Source organism: Mastomys coucha, unplaced genomic scaffold (assembly GCF_008632895.1).
Source record: "Mastomys coucha isolate ucsf_1 unplaced genomic scaffold, UCSF_Mcou_1 pScaffold1, whole genome shotgun sequence".
NCBI lineage: Eukaryota > Metazoa > Chordata > Mammalia > Rodentia > Muridae > Mastomys > Mastomys coucha.
The window spans coordinates 1989687-2001908 of NW_022196891.1; the positions used below are offsets into that span (position 1 = coordinate 1989687).

General features: G+C 40.6%; 2 protein-coding genes across 16 annotated transcripts in view; one reads left to right on the top strand and one right to left on the bottom strand.

Moving 5' to 3' along the window:
- Pign (phosphatidylinositol glycan anchor biosynthesis class N) overlaps positions 1 to 6246 on the bottom strand; it is a 128914-nt gene extending 122668 nt beyond the window's left edge. For 4 of the 10 annotated variants that reach the window (XR_004121240.1, XR_004121239.1, XM_031379807.1 and 1 more), the window contains exons 1-4: positions 5800 to 6246; positions 1360 to 1437; positions 944 to 1063; positions 267 to 503 (exon numbers count right to left, since the gene is read on the bottom strand). Coding sequence is in view for 8 of the 10 variants with exons in the window: in XM_031379807.1 (XP_031235667.1) it covers positions 267 to 487 (221 nt within the window). In the remaining 2 variants the exon portion in view is untranslated. The remainder of the gene's footprint in view (positions 1 to 266; positions 504 to 943; positions 1064 to 1359; positions 1438 to 5799) is intronic. The other 6 variants (XM_031379781.1, XM_031379770.1, XM_031379752.1 and 3 more) reach the window with 6 other exon arrangements.
- Positions 6164 to 12222, top strand: part of Relch (RAB11 binding and LisH domain, coiled-coil and HEAT repeat containing) — a 99863-nt gene continuing 93804 nt past the window's right edge. For 5 of the 6 annotated variants that reach the window (XR_004121232.1, XR_004121234.1, XM_031379689.1 and 2 more), the window contains exon 1: positions 6165 to 6947. Coding sequence is in view for 4 of the 6 variants with exons in the window: in XM_031379689.1 (XP_031235549.1) it covers positions 6416 to 6947 (532 nt within the window). In the remaining 2 variants the exon portion in view is untranslated. Of the gene's footprint in view, positions 6948 to 12222 lie in introns of all 6 variants that reach the window. The other variant, XM_031379713.1, reaches the window with a different exon arrangement.

The window sequence follows — 12222 nt, forward strand, 5'->3', positions numbered from 1 at the left end:
GATGATGACCTAAGCTTTTGCTTAGGTCCCTAGGAGGAGCCTAGCAGAATCGCCTGTAAGCCAACACACATTGTTTGCTTTTGAATAATTTGTAGTCATAAATAAAATATAAAGCTGAAGAAAACAAAAAAAAAATAAAAATAAAAAATAAAAAAGTTTAAAGATGGTCAATTGCAAGCTGATGTTCATCAATTCATAATATAACCCCTTTATAAACTCAAGCTAACATTTCTAAGACACACCCCTGAATCTGTCAGCATCTTTACCTAATGAAAGGTGCTCTGGAGTTTCCATCTTCATCTAATTCATACAGAGCATCTGCTCTCAGGCCGTCAGCAACAAATAACACTAATCGTTTTGCTGGAGGAGGCAAGGGTGTAAACTGAGGAGTCATCCCATGAACCAAAGGAGATGTAAAATAAATGTCAAAGATGGAGGCGAAGAACACCAAATGGACAAGCAATCCCAAAGCAAAAAACAGCAGCATGTCCACAACAGGCTACCTGCAAGAGAAGCAGACACAGACACAGCTGATGAGAATCTTTCTTCCACATATCTGAGGGCTTAGTAACATCAGTCAAGGCAGGACACTACACAACTTAACAACCTGCCTTTCATCTACAACAGTAACAATAAACATCGTTTAACAACTTAAGATAATACTGAAATAAAATATGTTATAGTGTGCCAAGCAAAAAGAAAGAGTTCAATTAGAATTGATAAACTATAACGAATTTAGTTACCTACTAAACAGAGGTCTGATGAGTTTGCAAATACTAAAGAAAGAAAACCAAGCAAATTGAAATGTTTAAATAAGATTGTATGATAGTGTCCCACTATACCTCAAGGATCAAAGTGACAATAAAATTTTTTCAAGCCAGTCTTTTGTTTTTATTGGTAAATATGTCTACAGATTAAGAAAGAAAACACTAGAATTTCTTACTTGAAGCAGTATTAGGTACAAATAATGACCTTGATCTGGAAAATATGAAAGATGAGAATTATGGACATATCTTATTCTTCCTGGCCTGAAGAATTAAATATCATAAGGATGGGGAATGTCCTGTAAAAAGGAAAGAGGCATTAAAAATGTGCTTATCAAATACAAACTAATTAGAAAAAGTAAAATCAACCAAAAGATCAAACTATAAGACACCTTTCTTATTCTAAGAGAAACTAGGGTGAATAGAGTATCAAAGATTCCTTAGTAAACACATGCAATTTCAAAATCTAATCTCTCAGTGTAATGTTGGCTTCTTTCCTAGTTTATATAATCATTTAAACTACACAGTGGGTACCATCATGGTGTTCTAAATATAAATAATGGAGATACAGAAAAATTAGCCAGGATTCTATTACCTTCTAAGTCAGCAGTTCTCAACTTGTGGGTCATGACTTCTTTGGGGGGGGGTTCAGACCACCTTATCATAGGGGTCACTGAAAATAAGTGGAAAACAGGTATTTACATTATGATTCAAAACAGTAGCAAAAATAGTTATTAAGTAGCAACCAAAGTAATTTTTTGGTTGGGGGTCACCACAACATGAGGAACTGTATTAAAGGGTCACAGCATTAGGAAGGTTGGGAATCACTGTTGTAAGCAAATATTTGTCAACAGTTTCTTTAAAAATTTTATCTTATCTCCATTTTTATGGAGGCAAACACATTTGTATACTTTTAAAAAATAGATATTAACATTTAAAAGTGTTTTATTACATTTTATTTGTGTTTGTGCATGCATGTGTGCATGGTTGTGTATGTATATATGCACCTATGTGTGCTTTTCTGTGTGTGTGTAGTGTGTGCACAGGCATATGTATATGCACGACATAGGGCAAACGTGGAGATCAGAAGGTAATGCTGGGACCAAACGCTGGTCACCAGGTTTACCCGAAATGCCTTTACCTACTGAGTCATCTTGTGCGCCCCAGCATTCATTTTTTTCCTTGAACATACATTACCATTCTCTTAAAAGCAAGCTCCTCCCATACGTTATGTACTATTACCACATTATGTCCTAAAATGCATCTTTGCTAACAAATCCTACACTGGAAAACACTGAAGTAGCTTTGTCTTCAATTTTTGACTACTAATAGCATCTTTGTGGTTAAATAAAATAATATCTGTGGGGCTTTGGATTTAGATCAGTGGTAGATTTATGATTCAATACATAACTGACTTTGATGATTTAATATCTGCCTTTGTCACTTCACTATAATTCAAGGACAACAGAAAAGGTCATCATTAGCATTCATCACATTTTTATGCAAAGATAAATGTTTGCTAAATAAATCTAGGATTACATTTCAATAATGCCACTATGAAAGATAGCCACTAGAGGTCGCCTTGCTTCTCTCTTTGGGTTTCCTGGATAAGGTATGTAAAGCTTCAAAGATATTTTCTTTTTTTTTTTTTTTTTTTTTTTTTTTTTTTTGGTTTTTTGGTTTTTTGGTTTTTGGAGACAGGGTTTCTCTGTATAGCCCTGGCTGTCCTGGAACTCACTCTAGACCAGGCTGGCCTCGAACTAAGAAATCCACCTGCTTCTGCCTCCCAAGTGCTAGAATTATTTCAAAATAAACTCCTAAACGCCCATGTTTTATGACTAAGTAATTTATTATATATGAAGTTACAGTAATTTGAAAGTATGAATATTCACATACACAATCACATTTTTCCAGCAATATTACTATATAACTTTTTTTTTCATTAACGGAATCATTTCTTATTCACAATTATTAAAAAAGAAAACTTTACTAACATAGTTGTTTGGAAACTTCCAAAGTAAGTGCATAACTATTAAAACTTAAAACACACCTATTCATTTGCCTATAAAAATATAGTTTAAAAAATATAGTTTATATCTGTGAGATATATATATACCACCATAAACTAAAAACTAACAAAGACACTAAATCAACCAAACTTTGCATTTATAATGCTACTTGTGGTTATTTAAGACTATGGAATTCTCAAATAATTTAGCGTAAATAATTTAAGTATTTAGGAGAAAAAAACTATCTTTTCTATTTTTATTGTTAAGAGACAAACTTCAATAACTCTCCTCAATTATTCAGATAAGATTCTAGCCTAACAGGCTTTGACGAAGGTCAGTCTTCCAAAGAAGAAAGAAATTTTCCAACAACTATTAATAAATTATAAGTAGAGGGCAGAATTTCTTAATATCCCAGTGTGTGCATTAAAACTATTCATGCATGACACTGAAAGGCAAAGTACCTTATGGGAAGATGGATCGGTTGATTTGTTGAGAACTTGCAGTTAAATAAGCAAGCCCTTGGTTGCAGGATAGGAACTAGAAGTTCTACAGAGAGCAGGTCGGCCACTAAACTCTACTTTAACTGAAGACTCAAAGGCAAACCTGTTACCTATTTTCAATTTGTGCTTTTAAATTCAGACCCTAAATTCCAACTGCTGCCTCTTTTTGTCCTTCTGACATAACTTCCTCATGCTCTGCTAGCCATTGATACCCACGTTTAAAAACCTGCCAAATGTCCTCTGTATTCAGTATTTCATTGATTAACTGACCATACTAACATTTGCTGCCAACCAGCTACCAGGTACTGTGACAAGAACATTCGTAATTCTGTGTACTTTCTTATTCCTCTGGGCAGATGAATGCAAGAGAGGCTGGGAGAATTTAGGCTCAAGTATTTCCAATGTCTCACAATAAATGATGTGTATGTGATGTGCCCTTCTATTATTATTTTAAGTGCAGTTTTCCTCAGGCACCCTAAATGTAGATTTCTAAACATTGCCATTACAAAGAGGAAAAAAAATACACATTTCTGCTCATGTTTTTCCCATGCCATTCACTAATCCTCCATTCCAAAATTTGGTTCCATTTTTAATCTCTTTAATAATCTCTTTGACCTCTTCTGCTAAAAAATGTGAAACAAAATAAAATATTCGTTATTCTATACCATTTCCATGTTACTGAGGATTTTTTTCAGATTCACCAATAAACGGCACAGAACAGCATTTAGCTCAAAGAATTGAAAGCTAAAAGTCTTATTTAAAAAAAAAAAAACCCTACTACTAACACTATTTTTAAATTCCTTTCCAATGTAGCAAGGGTCCTTTTGTTCTTTTACTATTTAGGTTAACTTTCTTCCCATCTCCTGGTCTCCTATTTAAACCACCCACCCCGACCTCCAGTATTCTCCCTCCCACCTTCATATCATATGTAACATATTTTAAAAGCTTCTTTTTTAAAAAGCCCCCAAAATAACAAATAATAGCAATAACAACCAAAGAAACCATCTCAGAGCCTCATTCAAATGAAATTTTAGTTTACTGTGAGACTGATTAAACTGAAATTAAAACCTTCACTTAACCGCTGGCATACTTTACATGTAAAGCAGTAAGGTCATATAACAATGCTCTATTTTTATTTTCCACAAAGCTAACGGCGATACTTCATTTTATATATATATATATATATATATATATATATATATATATATATATATATATCAGAGCAGATGGTTAGCACTGCTGTGTATTTATTTTGTTGTCTGTTAGGAGCTGGCTACTGAGAACTTAAAGAATTCTAAAACTAGGGAAAAGTGGCAATCTATGTGTAACAAAATAGAAGCTATGAGGGGCTGGCAGCCTAATAACGACAGGGAAATGCCTTACCACCTGTATTAGTCAGGGTTTCTATTCCTGCACAAACATCATGACCAAGAAGCAAGTTGGGGAGGAAAGGGTTTATTGGGCTTACTTCCATATTGCTGTTTATTACCAAAGGAAGTCAGGACTGGAACTCAAGCAGGTCAGGAAGCAGGAGCTGATGGAGAGGCCATGGAGGGATGTTCTTTACTGGCTTACTTCTCCTGGCTTGCTCAGCCTGCTCTCTTATAGAACCCAAGACTTACAGCCCAGGGATGGCACCACCCACAAGGGGCCCTACCCCCTTGATCACTAATTGAGAAAATGCCCCATGGCTGGATCTCATGGAGGCACTTCCCCAACTGAAGCTCCCTTCTGTGATAACTCCAGCCTGTGTCAAGTTGACACACAAAACTAGCCAGTACACCACCTCAAACTACAATCAAGGAGTAACATCGAGGATAAATGATCTTCCAAACTACGAGTATAGTTATGCGCTAAATGTTTCATAATAAAGGCAACCAAACCTCTCTACAGCGTACAATTTTTAAAATCGCTAAATCTTGATTGATCCACAATGAAAACCTCGATTCTAACCTACATGAACTCTGGAAGGTTTCAGGGGATTGTGGGAAAGAATCAGGGGTTTTGGACAAAAGGTAGGCGATAGATACTAGTTCGAACCACCGAGTGTGTCCCAGTGCAGTGGACTTGACCAGGCCACCGAAGCGGCCCAGACTACCCACTTGGACTGGAGAGATAACGTTAATAGTTTGAAAAGTTCCTCTGATGCCAACTGTACGGTAATTTCCAAGGGTGGACAGAGTACTCGGCGTGTCGTCCGAGACCAGGCTGTTCCCAGATGAGTGCAAAGGCGTCTCGAAACTCGAGCGTTGCCATTTCCGTCCAGGCTCTATCTGCACCCTCCAGCTGTCTAGGTCCTACCCGCTCCCGGACGGAGCGGACTGGCGGGCGGGAAGGTGCCCTGGTTTAACCACAAGCAAGCCATGCCGTCTCCAGATCTCCGAGCGAGAGAGCAGGTGGCCGGGAGAAGCCAGATTCTGACTGCCGCCCGGAGCACTTACTATCCGAGCGGAGACAGCAATCAGCAACGCAAACTGCAGCTTCGGCGAAGCGGGCAGCGGCCGTGCAAGGGTCCTGGGACTTTACCTGGGGCTTCTCCGGCTCAGGCCTGGGCTTGGGAACGGGTCCTCCTCGGAACGAAGGCAGGACCCGGGGCCGTGAAAGATCTCGGGAGGGCTCCCTTCAACCTCTAAATCCCGAACCAGACCATACCTTATTCATCAACCACCTCGCTTCTCCTCCTCCAGGGAACGCCCCCAACATGCCCCAGGCAGGCCTTCGCTGCTCTCGCGATAACTGTCAGGCCCGGTCCCGTAACTCCAGCCAATCCTCGCGTGCTTGTGGGCGGAGCTTTACGTTTGAGTCCCGAGCGGTTCCCTCCGTCTTCCGACTCCGAGGCCTGAGGTGGGTGGGGCTGAGGCGGGGACGGGGGCGGGGCGAAGATGGCACCGAGCCCGTTCTCGCGAGACTAGAGACCAGGAAGACGCCTGCAGAGTTGGCTACTGGTGCAGCGGCGGCCGAGACGGGAGGTGCCGCTGCATCCCGGACTCCTGCCTCCTAGTCCGGCCTAGTCTCTAGGTGAGGACAGGCGCGGTCGGCCTGGGCTGCCTAGGTGGTCGGTGGCTCTCGAGACCTAACGAGGATTCAGGCCGAGGGCCTGTCGGGCTGAGCAGGGAAGCACCCACACACCTGACAGTAGAAGATGGCGGCGATGGCGCCCGGAGGTGGTGGCGGTGGTAGCGGAGTCAACCCGTTCCTCAGCGATTCGGACGAGGACGACGACGAGGTGGCGGCCACCGAGGACCGGCGGGCAGGACTTCGGCTGGGTGCCGGGGTCGGCCTGGATCCCGGCTCTGCAGGCTCGCTGTCGCCTCAGGACCCCATGGGCCTGGGGGGAAGCAGCAGCGCGCGGCCGGGGCTCCCCGCGGAGGCGTCCGCCGCTCCGGCGGCCCCGGGGGCCGGCGGGGAGACCCCTGCCCGGTTGTCGATCGACGCCATCGCGGCTCAGCTGCTGCGCGATCAGTACCTGCTGACGGCCCTGGAGCTGCACACCGAGCTGTTGGAGAGCGGCCGCGAGCTGCCGCGGCTGCGCGATTACTTCTCCAACCCTGGCAACTTCGAGAGGCAGAGCGGGACCCCGCCGGGGATGGGGGCGCCCGGCATCCCCGGCTCCTCCGTCGCGGGGGGCGCCGGAGGTCGGGAACCGAGCACGACGTCGGGCGGAGGACAGCTCAGTAAGTAGGCGTAGCCCGTCACACCTGCAGACAGGGGGGTTAGAGTTACCATGCAGTTGGAGGCTGTTTGTGGGCGGGTGCCGGGTCGAGGGTCTAGTCTCGAGCTTTTGGGAAGCGAGCGTCCATTGAACGAGATGAGAGGTATCCTGTGTACCGCGAGCAAAAAGATCCTGCTGTAATGTAGCTAGCCCTTCTTTGTATTGGTTTCCGATCTTTGGCAGGTGTTGCACTGCTCCTGGCTCCCTGTTGGTGTTGGGGGCCTATAACATCAAGAGTTTCCAGTTTATTGACTATTACGGCTCTTGTAGAAAGCTTCCTTATTACTTGGGCATTTTTCTCTGGGCAGTTTTCCGTCCCCCCGCCCCCAGTGTCTTGAATCACACTACGAGGAAATAAATGTTTCGTAGTAATTGTTTGCCTCAAGAAAAAGAACCAAACAGGAAACGTCGGTACCCCCTACTGAAGTTGAATCCACGGAAGATCTTTTGTCTTTGCTTTTCCATTATTTTGTATCATTAATATATGCTAATAAAAAGAAGGAAATGGGATTTGTCTGCTTCATAGAATGTTTTCTGTTTGAATAATGTCAACATAATTCAGTATCACTATACCCCAATTTCAATAGTATTCAGTTTACAGAAAACCTGTGGAGCAAACAGATCAAGGATCTTCTACCAGCTTTCTTTTTTAAACATAGCAGCACTGTGAAGGCTTTTTTTTTCCTCTGAATAAGTGAGAAATTTGCTTTTTTTTTTCTTTTCTTGCTACAACCATTTTTAGCAGAGTAATTACTGGCCTAGTCATTATTTACATAAAAGCTTTAGTGAGAATTCTCGGTGTCATCTTTAAGAAGCATCAAATTTTTCCATACTAATGCTAATAAGCCTAATTGATTTCCAAGTGTCTGTACTTTTGCATGATACCAGAGGCTTGAAGTTGCTAAAGTTGATGTCATAAAACTGGGAAGGGTGAGTTTTCTGCCAGAGTAATCCTAGCACATTTCCTTCTTTTACAACCGTCTAAATTATCTAATACTGTCACCTGACAAACTATCTCACTGGGACTCAGATTTTGGCTTATTTTATATATAGTACTTACATCATAGCCTTTAGTTCTTTTGTATTTGATTTGATGACAGTAATGATTTAATATAGTCATTTCACTTATTAGCTTGGAGCTCATGCCTCTCATTTTTCAAGAAGGAGGACGGTGTTGATAGGATGACTACTAATTGAAAAATGAGGACTTTTCATATTTTATCATTTAAGTGGCAGAACTAATATTTGAACTTAGATCTCTATCATAACATTGATTTTTTTTTTAACCACAGCTATATATTATGTCTGCTTCAAGATACAACTCAGCAAAAGTTAGATTTTTCTCAGTATATGATCAAGTAAAATATCTAAAAATTCAGATTATGTCTTCACTCAATTAACACAAAAGGCAAGTTAGGTGTTAAAAAATTGATAATGTAAAGGATGAATTGAGAAAACATTGCACCGTATTGAGGTGGGAGGATATGATTGATCTGATAAGAGCATCACTCCAAAATGAAAGTTAGGACAGTCACAGTGCATGTGATTTGTAAGCAATCCAAGATCATCAGCTAAGCCTCCACAGGGAACCAAGAATGTTTTTAATAGAAATTTTTTTAATTCTTTCAGAACTTAATACAATATATTTTGATTATGGTCCATCTTCTGTTTCTTTCCCTAACTCCTCACTCATCATCTTTATGTCTCCCTCTCCTCTTTTTAAATAACCCACCAAGTCCTTTATGCTTCCCATATGTTCAAGGATATGAGTCCATTCACTAGAGCATGGTTACCCCTAACCGTAGGCCATGGCCTTAAAGAACTGACTCTTCCTGAGAAGCCACCAACTAACTGTCTCTCTGGCTCCCCAGGTAGTTTTGTGGACTTGTGAGTCCCTCCCTGCTCATTGTTGGAGTGCTGACTGGATTGATCTTGTTCTTGTTAGCTGCTGTGAGTTCTTGGGTGCCACATTCCTGTCATGTTCAGAAGACACTGTTTCACTCTGGTCTCCCCTTAACCTCTGGTTCTTAGGGTCTTTCGGAGCCCCTCTGCAACAGTCTGCTGAAAGGCTTTGGTGGGGTTGGAGGGTGTATGGTATAGTTTTCTCATTTGTACTCCACTGACATTCCCTGATCATTTGTGAGTTTCTACATTAACTACCAGCCAGATCCATGTACATTTATCAACTATTCTCAATCAAATCATCTAAGAAGGCCAAATTAGCTTGTTGATCAAGAAACTGAACTGCATGGTTGCATGCAATATTTCTGATGACAGAGCATGCATGGTTCAGCCTTAGGGAGAAAAATACTAAGTTATAAGCATGGGTGTAGCCTTCCAAATTGTCTCACCCATTTCAAAAATTACAAGTCAGTTTGTTTTTAAAACCTGCTGGTCCTGTTGTGGAGGTATAAGATTGCTCAAGGTAATGTCATCAGATTTTTTTTTATGTAATTTCTGCCATCTCTCAGTTCTGTATTTGTGTGCTACCTTAGCTCATACTTGAAGCTTGCATCTTAACCACCAGTTTTACCCTTATTCTATGACTTCATCTTGTCCTCTTATCTTTCCTCTTTTTCCCCCACTTTACTATTATTAGTTATGGTCACAGATTTATAAATTTCTTCATACTGGGATACAAATATGAAGTAATCCTATGCACAAGGTATAAAATATTGGCAGAAATAGATGAGATCAAAAAGTATGAAATGAAACCAGTGTCATGGTGCACAAATTTAATCTCAGGAGTCAGAATCAGGCAGATCTCTGAGTTTGGAGCCAGTCTTGTCTACAAAGCAATGTCCAGGACAGTCAGGACTACACAGAGAAACCTTGTCTTGAGAAACAAATGAACAGGGGCTGGAGAGATGACTCCCTGGTTAAGAACACTGACTGCTCTTCTGAAGGTCCTGAGTTCAAATCCTAGCAACCACATGGTGGCTCATAACCATCTGTAATGAGATCTGATGCCCTGTTTCTGGAGTGTCTGAAGACAGCTACAGTGTATGTACATATACTAAATAAATAAATCTTTAAAAAACAAACAAACAGGGCTGGAGAAATGGCTCAGCAACTGCTCTTCCAGAGGTCCTGAGTTCAAATCCCAGCAACCACATGGTGGCTCATAACCATCTGTAATGAGATCTGATGCCCTCTTCTGGTTTGTCTGAAGAGAGCAATGCTATACCCATATCCATAAAATAAATAAATAAAAATCTTTTAAAAAAAAAAGAAAACAGACAAATAAGTAGTATGAAATGAATTAGCATGTAGTGGAGATGCAGGGCATATAGACTTCATAGTTGTTAAGAGAATGTGTCACAAATAAAAGGGCATGTGGGACTTTCAAAAGTAGATGGCGGAAGGCAGAGGGTATGAAAGCCTCAATGCAAGATAATCAGTAAAATTAATTTTTCAATTATTTATTTATTTAATATATATTTGTATGTACTCATAAGCAGAGGCCAAAAGACAACTATACGGATTTTAATTTTCTCTTTCCACTTCTACATGAGTTCCAGGGACGGAACTCGGGTTGTCACACGTTTACCCACTTGAGGCAGATCACTGTCCCTACTTTTTTAGCATACAGAGTAATGGATTTTATTATGGAATTTCATACATCTATACCACTATACTTTATTTGTATTCCTTTTCCTCACTGGTGCCTACCAATTCTCCCTCCCCAGACCCTCTTGTTGGTCTAGTTCCTTCTCTCCCTCTAAATTATCCACCTTTCTGCTTTTATGTCGCATGTATTCCATTATTCCCTCTCCCCACTGCCCTTTATAATTTCTTCTACCTACCATGGTTCCCTTTTTAATTTCATTTTTCTTTTTTACACACATATAGCCTATATGTACATACTTAAATTTAAGTCTAAAGAGCATGGATGAGAGAAAATATGGTATTTTTCTTTTTGAATCAGGATTATTTCATTTAACATAGTGAACTAGAATTCACTTTCCTGCAGATACTATGATTTCACTTTTCTTTCTACAAAAATTTGTCATCCATGTATGTGTTGTTATGAGTAGTATAGAAATAACTGACTATGCAAGGATCTCTGTGGTGTATTGACAGTATTTCAGGTTTATATACCCACAAGTGGCACAGTTAGGTTGTATGATTGATAGCTCTGTTAGATTTTTAGGAGCTTCCACAGTGAGTTCCATCATGGCTGTATGAGCATACATTTCCATCAGTAGTATATAAGGCTTCCTCTTTCCCCACATCCTCACCAATATCTGCTGTTTTTACTTGGTAATAACTATTTTCAATATTTTCCTTTTAAATTTATTTATTTTGTGTGTATGAGTGTGTTCTCCCTGCATATATGCTATGCACTGTGTATATGCTTGGTAGCTGTAGATGTTAGAAGAGGGTGTCAGATACCTGCAATTTGAGTTATAGATTGTTGTGGCCCACCATGTGGATACTGGGAACTAAACGTATGTCTGCTACAGGAATGACATGGACCCTTAACCACTGAACCATCTCTCTTAGCCCTAACAATAGCCATTCTCAGTAAGACAAATGGAATCTCAAAACAGTTTTATTTTTCATTTCCTTGATATTGCTTTTTTTTTTTTTTTTAAGAACTGTTGATTTGATAATTTGGTGTTTTAATTCTTAGATTTCTTTTTTTTTTTAATTTTTATTTTTTTATTACATGTTTTCTTTCTCTACAGTATCTCCTTTCCCAGGTTCTCATCCAAAAGAAAAAAGAAAAAGAAAATAAAATTAAATTAAAATAAAATTAAAAAAAAAAAATTAAAACAATCCCCTGTTCCCTCCTCCCTCCACATGCTCACCACCCCACCCTCTCCCACTTCCTGGCCCTGGCACTACACTGGGGCATAGAACCTTCATAGGGCCAAGGTCCTGTCCTCCTATTGATGACCAACTTGGCCATCCTCTGCCATACACATGCTGCTGGAGCCATGAATCTCCCCATGTGTACCCTTTGGTTGGAGTTTAGTCCCTGGGAGCTCTGAGGATACTAGTTAGTTTATATTGTTGTTCCTCCTAAGGGGCTGCAAACCTTTCAGCTCCTTGGGTCCTTTCTCTAGCTCCTTCATTGAGGAGCCTGTACTCAGTCCAATGGTTGGCTGTGAGCCTCTACATGTGTATTAGTCAGGTTCTGTCAGAGCCTCTCAGGAGACAGCTATATCAAGCTCCTGTCATCCAGCACTTGTTGGCATCCACAATAGTGTCTAGATTTGATGACTGAATAT